This window comes from Siphateles boraxobius, unplaced genomic scaffold (assembly GCF_051911475.1).
Source record: "Siphateles boraxobius isolate OS27281-9 unplaced genomic scaffold, OSU_SipBor_1 90, whole genome shotgun sequence".
In the NCBI taxonomy this organism is placed as follows: Eukaryota; Metazoa; Chordata; class Actinopteri; order Cypriniformes; family Leuciscidae; genus Siphateles; species Siphateles boraxobius.
This window is the reverse complement of record NW_027509220.1, coordinates 814,094-825,362: the sequence shown is the minus strand read 5'-3', so window position 1 is coordinate 825,362 and position 11,269 is coordinate 814,094. Positions and strand designations below refer to the sequence as shown.

General features: G+C 42.3%; 1 protein-coding gene across 1 annotated transcript; it reads right to left on the bottom strand.

Annotated features, from left to right (window-relative positions):
- Positions 1-8,208: 8,208 nt before the first annotated feature.
- Positions 8,209-10,259, bottom strand: gngt2b (guanine nucleotide binding protein (G protein), gamma transducing activity polypeptide 2b). Its single transcript, XM_077224678.1, has 3 exons — positions 10,172-10,259; positions 9,567-9,655; positions 8,209-8,541 (listed from the first exon to the last, which is right to left on the bottom strand). Exons 2-3 carry the CDS (start codon positions 9,648-9,650, stop codon positions 8,416-8,418), a joined length of 210 nt encoding a protein of 69 aa, XP_077080793.1. The 5' UTR covers positions 9,651-9,655; positions 10,172-10,259; the 3' UTR covers positions 8,209-8,415.
- Between the last annotated feature and the right edge of the window lie 1,010 nt (positions 10,260-11,269).

Genomic DNA, 11,269 nt, shown 5'->3' with positions numbered 1-11,269 from the left:
TTTACGGCTGAAATGTAAAAAGAAAAGTATTTATCATAATATACTTCAAATAACATTAAAAAGTAATGTCAGAAATATATCAGTTCTGCTTTTGTTCATATATACCAGTAATGATGTCATCCGTGTCGTAATGTGTGTAGTGAGCCTTAATGTCCTTACCAGTGCCCAAATTACACAATATACTGATTCACAACCTAGGAAGGGAGCGGATTGAGACGCACCTATTGAGACCCGTTGTAATTGCAAAAATGGCTCAGAAAACTGCAATAAGAACTGGCTTTATTGTATGACCTGAAAAATTAAATATTAAATACTTTTAAATACACATGAAATACGTACATATACAATGTCCTTTATCTGAGCAATAAGATATCATGAAATTTGGATTTCTTTTGTAACCATTCATCACTAGCCTACTCAAAAATATTAATTGGGAGCACAAAGTAGTTTTTTGCCCAAATAAAGTGGAAATTAGGTGTATTTACACAGACTGTTTAATGCTGCTCAGAGGTGGCATACAAGCATTTACACAGCAATTTTAACTGTATAATAAGGGCTGAGGTGGGTCAGTGCAGGCATAGTTTATTCTGGCTTTTATGCAGCTTTGTCTATGCTAGCGTGTTCCTGAGTTGCAAAGAGTTGTGTTTTCAATTATTAAACACCACTTTTCAATTAGATCCTCACCTCAACTCTTAATGATCTGAATAAGGTGAAACAGCAAGTGGCAAAATCTCATGATTTGCTCAGTTACTCTGTCAAGTCAAGTCACCTGTATTCCTGTAGCAATTTACACAATGTAGATTGTTTCAAAGAAGCTTTACAGGGAAAAACAAGAAAATAATGATTTAATGATGCAAGCAGTGTCCAATTCTGCTGTAAAACAGCTCTGAATGGAAAATAGTGTAATTGTTCAGCAGAGGTCAGTTCAGTGTTAAATCAGTTCTATTCAATGAATGAGAAATATTAATCCGATACGAAATGTGTTTAATTCAGCTTTAAAGCAGCTCTGTAGAAAAACATGGTCATCATCTGGCTCACTTCAGTTCTCATCCAGTAGTGTCAGTACAGTTAAATGGTCACGCTGTGGTTGCAAAGAAGGAAAAATATTAAACTTTTCGGGCTATATATACACACAAGGAATCACTAGCGGCTAAACGAGATAATTAACAAGACACAGGTGAGACACATGAGGGCAAATCAAAAACCATGGCTACAGAAGAAAACACAGGAAACTGAACTGAGAACAGTGAAGGGGCCATTACTGAGGGGCCATTTACGCGACACCGACAACCAAAAACGAAAGACTTTTTATGTGTTTTGGGCGTTTATTTATACGTCAATGGCGTTTTGGCAGCCTGAAAACGCAAACTTTTAAAAAAGAGTTTCAAAGTGCAAGTTTTTGAAAACAATACCGTTATCGTATGTGTAAACTACAAAAATGCGGATAAAAACGGTAAAGTCATGCGCATGCGTATTATGTCTATAGGCGCATGTTTCTTTACAAAGTGACATCGCCATCTACTGGCCGCAGCAGAATACACTGTTTTTAATCGTTTTCGTAGATCTGTGTGAACAGGGATTGTCTGGATAATGTTGTCTTAAAACAGGTACTAAAAGTTCAGAGGTGTCAATTCCAGGGGTCAGAAAGTAAAAGTCCTGCCATATGTTTATTCCACCCGTTAACTCAGCCAGCTAATTTCACTAATTAGTTCTATCTCCTGGCTGAAAAACTGTGCTAATTAGCAAATCCAGGTGATTGGAACAAAATACTGAGGAGGAATTTTACTTTCTGAACCTGGACTTGACACCTCTGTAATAGTTTTAGTACCTGTTGTCGCGTGAACGTACCCTCAGAGTCCAACGAAAGCAAACGTGATCAAACACAGATCAAACATAATACAAATCAATAATATTGCTGAATATTGAATGTTGCTATACCTATAAACATTAATAAAACATTATTCACATGTTGCCTGAAAAGTCGATCACTAAGCAAGCACCTTAAATCAGCACAGGTGATTCATTAACTTTATGAATATAGAAAACTTCAGCACAATGCTTTATCTTTATGTCTTTGAGTTTTCATCTTGTTAAATTAAGCAACAGTGTAGAAATGGATTCTTTGTGTATCGTTACCAGATAAGGTAATTAAGATAAGACTAAATTGTGAAAAAACATCTTTGTTCGTGCGCTGTGTTTATCTATATGACTTTATGACAGGCATCTGTCGATAAGATTTTCCAGCCGTAATTAAAGTAACTGCAAGTCAGCCTGCTTGATTTTTACATTTATGCAACTGAATAACTATTATTATTATAAAATAACTAATAAACATCTATATCTGCCTTTCCCTCAGTATTCACATTCACATGCACATTTTATATAATTAAAAAATCTTGATGAATCACTAAATATTCTAAAATAAATTTGTGGTAAAGTCCTTTCTGAAAAAGCAGTACACTTTAGCATACTTTTGAGCCTTGCAAAAGTATTCATGCCCCATTTTATTTTGAAATTGTGTCATGTTGCAGCCATATGCTAAATTGCTTTAAATTACCCCACCAATCTACACTCCATACATGACAAAGCAAAAAACTGATTTGAAATAACTTGGGTTTGCAGAGGAAATGACCGACAAATGTAGATTTCCCAAATCTAAAACAAGAAAACTTTTTAAGACTATATTTGAAAGTAGACAAGGTAAGAGCTATACACTTATGTACTTTGGCTGACTGATCCATAATGTGGGACCAGTCACTGCAAAAGCTCTTTTCCCTCGGCTCTTTAAACCAGTTTTAGGAATTTGGAGTAAATTGTTATCCTCAGATTTTAGGCTCCTCAAGGGATTATGGTGATGGAGTAAATAGGTTACACAGTATTCAATTATAAATAAGCAGGAGAATTTCAAACTCAATTCTGTAATGAATAGGCAGCCAGTGTAAGTGTTACAAAATGCTGATACACAAAGGTTGTGGATCCAAATGCAGTATTTATTGAACAGGGTAATCCAAAGACGTAATCCAAAGTACAGGCAGGTCAAACACAGGCAGGCAGTCCATACAAACACAACAGGGTAGGGAACACGGGCAAAAGAGTAATCCACAGGGAGTATGTGAAACTAGGGAGAATGCTCGGAATTGCAGTGTAACACTAAACAAAACTTTGCAGATAATAAATGCGAAAACCAGGCTTATATGTGGTGAGTTAAACAAGATAATGAGACACAGGTGAATGTAATAATGGATGAAGAGTCCGGGCAGTGAGTTATGGGAGATGTAGTTTGTGAGGGAACGACAATAGTCTGATGTCGAGTGCCATCTGGTGACTCTCAAGGGCACTCCTGCTGGTGACCGTTACATAGCTCTCAAAGGAGCGGCTTTCAGATCCTCCTAAAATTGTCCAGGAGGGAGGTGGAGCAGAGGCGGACCCGGGGGCAGGATGTAGGGCCAGGCCCGTGAAGCAGAAGAGGGCCTGGAGACTAAGGCGGAGCTTACGCTTCAGGGGGCCAGGGCGGAGCCTATGCTTCAGGGGGCCAGGGCGGAGCCTACGCTTCAGGGGGCCAGGGCGGAGCCTACGCTTCAGGGGGCCAGGGCGGAGCCTACGCTTCAGGGAGACAGGGCGGAGCCTACGCTTCAGGGGGCCAGGGCGGAGCCTACGCTTCAGGGGGCCAGGGCGGAACCGACGCTTCAGGGGGCCAGGGTGGCGCCTACGCTTCAGGGGGCCAGGGCGGAGCCTACGCTTCAGGGGGCCAGGGCGGAGCCTACGCTTCAGGGGGCCAGGGCGGAGCCTACGCTTCAGGGGGCCAGGGCGGAGCCGACGCTTCAGGGGGCCAGGGCGGAGCCTACGCTTCAGGGGGCCAGGGCGGAGCCTACGCTTCAGGGGGCCAGGGCGGAGCCGACGCGTCAGGGGGCCAGGGCGGAGCCGACGCGTCAGGGGGCCAGGGCGGATCCGTGACTTAGGGGGCCAGGGCAGATCCGACGCTTCAGGGGGTCAGGGCGGAGCCGACGCTTCAGGGGGCCAGGGCGGAGCCGACACATCAGGGGGCCAGGGCGGAGCCTACACTTCAGGGGGCCAGGGTGGAGCCTACGCTTCAGGGGGCCAGGGTGGATCCGTGACTTAGGGGGCCAGGGCAGATCCGACGCTTCAGGGGGTCAGGGCGGAGCTTACGCGTCAGGGGGCCAGGGCGGAACCGACGCGTCAGGGGGCCAGGGCGGAGCCTACGCTTCAGGGGGGCAGGGCGGGGCCTACGCTTCAGGGGGCCAGGGCGGAGCCGACGCGTCAGAGGGCCAGGGCGGAGCCGACGCTTCAGGGGGCCAGGGCGGAGCCGACACATCAGGGGGCCAGGGCGGAGCCGACGCTTCAGGGGGCCAGGGCGGAGCCGACGCTTCAGGGGGCCAGGGCGGAGCCGACGCTTCAGGGGGCCAGGGCGGATCCGTGACTTAGGGGGCCAGGGCAGATCCGACGCTTCAGGGGGTCAGGGCGGAGCTTACGCGTCAGGGGGCCAGGGCGGAACCGACGCGTCAGGGGGCCAGGGCGGAGCCTACGCTTCAGGGGGGCAGGGCGGGGCCTACGCTTCAGGGGGCCAGGGCGGAGCCGACGCGTCAGAGGGCCAGGGCGGAGCCGACGCTTCAGGGGGCCAGGGCGGAGCCGACGCGTCAGAGGGCCAGGGCGGAGCCGACGCTTCAGGGGGCCAGGGCGGAGCCGACACATCAGGGGGCCAGGGCGGAGCCTACGCTTCAGGGGGCCAGGGCGGAGCCTACGCTTCAGGGGTCAGGGCGGATCCGACACTTAGGGGGCCAGGGCGGATCCAACGCATCAGGGGGTCAGGGCGGAGCCGACGCGTCAGGGGGCCAGGGCGGAGCCGACGCGTCAGGGGGCCAGGGCGGAGCCTATGCTTCAGGGGGCCTGGGCGGAGCCTACGCTTCAGGGGGCCAGGGTGGAGCCGACGCGTCAGAGGGTCAGGGCGGAGCCGACGCTTCAGGGGGCCAGGGCGGAGCCGACACATCAGGGGGCCAGGGCGGAGCCTACGCTTCAGGGGGGCAGGGAGGAGCCTAGGCTTCAGGGGGCCAGGGCGGAGCCTACGCTTCAGGGGGGCAGGGAGGAGGCTTCAGGGGGCCAGGGCGGAGCCTACGCTTCAGGGGGGCAGGGAGGAGCCTAGGTTTCAGGGGGACAGGGCGGAGCCTACGCTTCAGGGGGGCAGGGCAGAGCCTACGCTTCAGGGGACCAAGGCGGAGGCTACGCTTCAGGGGCAGGCAGTCTATACAAACAAACACAACAAGATAGAGAACATGGCCAAATGAGTAATCCACGGAACAGGCAAGAAATCAAGAACCAAGAGACATGAAACCAGGGAGAATGCTCGGAATTGCAGTGTAACACTAAACAAGACTTCGCCTGGAATGAATGTGAAAACCAGGCTATTATAGTGTGAACTAAACAAGATAATGAGACACGGGTGAATGTGATAATGGATGAAGAGTCCAGGCAGTGAGTTATGGGAGATGTAGTTTGTGAAGGTGCCCTCTGGTGGCTCTCAAGGGCACTCCAGCTGGTGACCGTTACAGTAAGGATTTCAGAAGGGGTGAAACATGAGCAGCCTTTCTTTCTTCTACATCCCTTCAGAAATCTCACTGATGCATTTTGACCTACTTGTACGTGAGAAATTTGAGAGGGAGTTGTAGTAATACTGCCGAGACGTAATAAAAGCGTGGATCGCAACCTCCAACGAATTCTCAGAGAATAAATAAATGAAAAAAAAACTATAACCTATCACAGAGCTAGCTAATTTGTATTAAATTGTAGACAACTGCAAACTCCACACCCAAATTCCCATATGAAGAGAAAGAAAAGAGTTCATGTCTTCAAGATCAATCTGGTTTCTCCTCAAAACAAGGGCCAAAAACAATGAGTTTGTAATATGTATGATATAATATACTTTAGTGGTTTTACAGGGCTTAGATTAAGCCAGGAGTAGGTCTTAGTTAAATTAGGAGTCACACTTTAGTTTAGGGTCCAATTCTCACTATTCATTAATTATTAACTACAACTTTTGCCACAATAAACCCTAATTACTGCTTATTAATAGCTAGTGAGATAGTTGTTAAGTTTAGGTTTTAGGGTTAATGGATGTGGAATATGATCATGCAGAATAAGGCATTAATATGTGCTTTATAAGTACTAATAAACAGCCAATATTCTAGTATTATGCATGATAATAAAAAACTAGTTAATAGTAAAAATTTGACCCTAAACTAAAGTGTTACCAACTTAGGCTTTTATAAATGTACCTTTGAAAATAAAATGTGCATCTTGAGACAAAACAATGGCGCTGACATATTTTGAGATATGTCAGTGCAAGTTGCTTTCAGTTTAAACAGTTCAAACATGCATTTTAGTCTGGCTTAAACCTTGTCTGTGAAACCGACGGTAAACAAACTTAAGTGTACTTAACTAAACTAACTGTACTGTTTTCAGTTATTTGCAATCAAATTTAAAAAAGTATTATAGATTAAAATTATATTAAATGCAATTATTGAACTTAAAGTGTTTTTGAGTAGTGAATCTTTATATGTAATTTCATAATTACTTCTGTTGTCTTTGAAATGAAGTGTACTGCCAAATGTAATGACTGAATCTAAAATATACTTTAATGTCATTTCTATTGAAACTTGTACGTCATGTATTTAAATATGTACACATTTGTAATGATGAAGTTGTAATTCAGTACATTTCAAATATATTTACTTAGTATGTATGAAAGTCAACACATCAAAAAAGTGTTATTCTTTAAAGCACGGCAAACAATTAAAACATTTAAAATGTACTTTTAAGTAAAACTTAATTTGACATTGTTGCACTTTTTTTTTTAAATATGAAAGTGCACTTTTATGGCATTAATATTATATTATATGCAATTAAAGTTTTTTTAAATTATACTTTGAAGAATTGAAGTAAAAGTGCACATTCAATCCACTGAAAGGGTTAGTTCACCCAAAAATGAAAAGTATTCCATAATTTACTCACCGTCCAGCCATCCTAAATATATATGACTTTCTTCTTTCAGCCTAACACAATCATAGTTATATTAAAAAATATCCTGGCTCTTCCAAGCTTTATAATGGGAGTGAACGGTACCACAGATTTAAAAGCACATCCATCCATCATAAAAGTAATCCCGCCTCCAGGGGTTAAAGGCTTTCTGAAGCGAAGCCCTGTGTTTTTGTAAGGAATTTATCTTTAAAAATTCTCTTTTTAGACTCTGTGTTTTGTTTTGCTCCATCCTCTGCGCTTCTATGTTCGTCAATATGCGTCGGGTCAAAGGTCACTCTTCAGCCGGAACTCGACTCACGTACGGCCGTTACCGGAAGCCGGTGATTATAAAGTTATAATTATGGATATTTTTCCTACAAAAACGCATGGCTTCGCATTCAGAAGGGCTTTATTAACCCCCTGGAGTCGTATGGATCACTTTTATGATGGATGGATATGCTTTTTTGGGCTTCAAAATCTAAGGTACCATTAACTCCCATTTTAAAGCTGGAAAGAGCTTCAGATGTGCTGTCTAGGGATCAAACCCTGGAAACTCGATGAAACCCATTCAAAATCAAACTACAGTACCTTGTTGTTGTGTTTTTGCTCACACACAAGAGCTATAGTTCATCCCATTTAATGGCTCAGTATTTAAATAGGAGATGGGGGGAGAGAGAGGGGGGGGGCAGCGGCACAAACTTGGAAAAGGAGCTTACAGGATGAAAAGCTCAATCCTGAGATGAGGATCAGAGAATGAGCTTAAGTTCTCGAAATGTAGGAAGCAGCTGCTCTTCAGCGGGACGGAGAGACCTGACACCCAAATCCCGTTATCACAGCAGTCAATGACACACACCAGACACTGATTCAATCTTCCTGCAGAGCTTTACGCATACAGAGCGCTAATGCAAGACAACACTATGGCTTTCAGGACGCTTTTTAAAATACCTTCTTCAGATGCAAATCACCCAGGAGATAGTTACCGTTGCACAAAAAGTTCTTTATAGTGGTTTTGACTTTAACTGTATCGACAAAACAGAAGTCATACAGGTTTAAAAAGACCTGAGAATGAGTAAATGATGACAGAATATTCATTTTGGGGTGAACGATCCCTTTAAAGTCAAATTAGGGTCTCTAGTCCATTTATAGGCTACTGCAATTAGATCCAGTAAGACATTTGCCTAGATTGCCAAGGAGTTTATTTTAAAAACAGACAGAAAACATCATATCATAAAAGGTATTGAATGACATGAGGATGTCCTCTTAAATTTCTGGAGCTGGATACTATTTAAAACTAGTGGATGTTAAACAATGCAGAGTTTCTAGTACAAACAAACTTTCATACAAAAGCAGATGTTGACCCGAGCCCTGGTGACCCCAGTGCCGCTGCTATGTGATAATGCAGCCTCCCTTCTCCTTGAATGGGTTCTTGTCCTCTGGGACGCCCTTGACCAGGGGGTCTTCGCCAGACTTCTCCTCAACGAAAGCAATGATTTCTGGGGCTGTTGTTGAAATCTGAGATAAATAAATCGGGAGAGATGGTTCATGGATGATTGTTTCTTTAAATTGCCGCTCCAATTGGAATTAACTAAGCAAATAAGTAGCCTAACCAAACAGAGGATCTATCTGCAAATGCCCTAGACCTTATTCACAGCAGCACCATCTTTGATTTTAACATAACATTTCAACATAGTGTCGGCCCAGATCACATCTGGGGCCAGCTGCATAAACTTAGCCATTATGTTAAGAAAGTGTCTTCAGATCTAGTAGGCTATGACCCACTAGCAGTTAGTCAAGGGATGGTTAGTCTTACTTTCGGGTATCATGTTAGGCCAATCTATGTTTTTATGTAACTGACGTAAAAACAAAACAAAAAAACAATGTGGACAGTTTTAAAGAAAAATTTTGATGACTAACTTGTAAGACTTGTAGTCTAAGTGGTTTATGCAACAGGCTATGCGTGGAATCCACATGTACCAGATGTGGCCCAGATTTGGGCCGACACTATGTTACTGTCTGTGTTATTTAATGTTTTTGGATTGTTCCGCTTACAATACACTGGAAAAATATCTTTGTGAGAAATTTCAGTTGACGAAAACATTCCAGGCAACATGAGCTGTAAAAAAAATTTTTAGTGATCAAGAAGCTTTATCGTATGGAAGCTTGTTTCCGCCACAGAATAAAAAATAAAAAAGGTAATTGTGACTTTTTATCTCAGATTTTATAACACACAATTGTGAGTTTATGTCTCGCAATTCTGACTTTATAACACGCAATTCTGAGAAAGAAACTCACAATTGCGAGATAAAAAGTCAAAATTATCTTTTAAAATGTTTTATTCTGTGGCGGAAGCTTCCATATTATCCAGTTTTTTACAGCGGATGTCATTGGAAACACTGTAAGTCTATCCCTAAAACCCCTTACATTCCTGTCATGGTGCTGTTCTCAATAAGGTCTATTCACACACAGAACACATTTCTGCGGTTAAAAACACAGGAAAGCGCAGTGGTGCAGATTTCTTAAATTCTTAAGATTCTTACCGCAATTCGGGGAGTGTTTATTTCCACCTTCAGCTGATCCAGCTCCATCTTCAGGATATCTTTATCTGTCATATCCCGAGCCATCCTGTCTATTCAGAGCAAATAAGATATGTGTGAAATTAAGCTCAATATTCACATCGAAAAAGTCTCATGAACAATGCAACTACATAGTTAAAATGTTACAAATAAAATAAAAATATATTTGTTGGTTGATTCAGTAATGTTAAATAGCAGTTAATTTAAATGTTACAAATATATTTAAAATTATGAAGATCAACAGAGAATCCAAGAAAAATGCACTGAGTGTGATTAAAACACAAGAAAATGCTTATAGATGTAATTTTTTAATTTGTATAAAGCTTTTCACAATACAAATGGTTCCAATCATCTTTAAAATAATGTTTAGTAGGCCTAACTCACGATTTATGTCAAAACGTGCATTTATTAAGATTTGAAAGGATTTCTCAAATGGCTGCCATGTTTAAAAAGAATCAGTCCTGGTGGTTTCAGTAAAACTGATTTCTCACTTAACAGTTCTGTCAATTAAACATTTGATATATTCTGACCAAAAAATAAAGAAATAAAAGTAAAAATAACCCATTTACCTGTTGAATGGAAGGCCTGGCAGCAGTCAGAGAAATGTCCTGATGTCTCCTAAGAGATCATCAGCGTGGAGGTCTTCCTCCGAGTCTGTGAATCTCAGGCTCTTCTCCTCTATTTCTGTTGTTCGGACCCCCTCCTTCCCTTTGCTATTTCGCAGGTGTAGAGATTGATCCTGGTGATGGGGATTGCGCTCTGATGTCATCAATCTCCACTGATCTCATTAGGCAAATGAGAGCAAGTAGGATGGCCATGAGAAGTAACCTCTAAACAACATTGAAATACTGGAGGAAAGGGCAGCATGTGAAAAATGAAGATGCACTGATGGAATTAATGTGTCAAATTCGTCATCAACCAATTACATACTTCTTGTGGAAGCCTAAAATCATCCGTGCATCTTACTAAGGATCCATGCAAACTTTGGCATAGAAAGAGCTCAATGTGAGCATTGGCTGAACATAATCAGACAGTAGAAGTAGTGAATGTTGGTTTCCAAAGTGAAATGCTCTGTGAAAAAGTCATCAGACAGTCATTAATACAAACTCCATTAATAGCCAAGCATAATAAATACTGAGTTGCATACTACCGTTCAAAAGTTTGGGGTCATTAAATATATACTGTAGCCTATAAGAAATTAATACTTTTATTCAGCAAAGATGCATTAAATTAATCGAGTGTAGGCTAACAGTAATTGCTTTTTGTAATTATGGCCACAAAATGTTTATTTCAAATAAATGCTGTTGTTTTGAACTCTTATTCAGCAAAGAATCCTGAGGAAAAAGTAGGCCTATCAGAGTTTTTCCACAGAAATGTGAAGCAACATGCTAAAACATGCTACCAACATGCTCAATCAGGTTATCAACATACTATATCTTGCACGCATAATGCCTAAACATGCTAGCAATGTGATAAATCATACTAAAAACATATTACCATGCTAGAAACTTGTCAAAACTTAATTGCATTGTGCTGATGCATGATAGAAACCTGCTATCATGGTAAAGCATGTTAGCAATGCGCTAAATCCTTTTAGAAACATGCTAACAATGTGTTAAATCCTGGTATAAACATGCTACCAACATGCTAGCAATGTGTTAAATCAC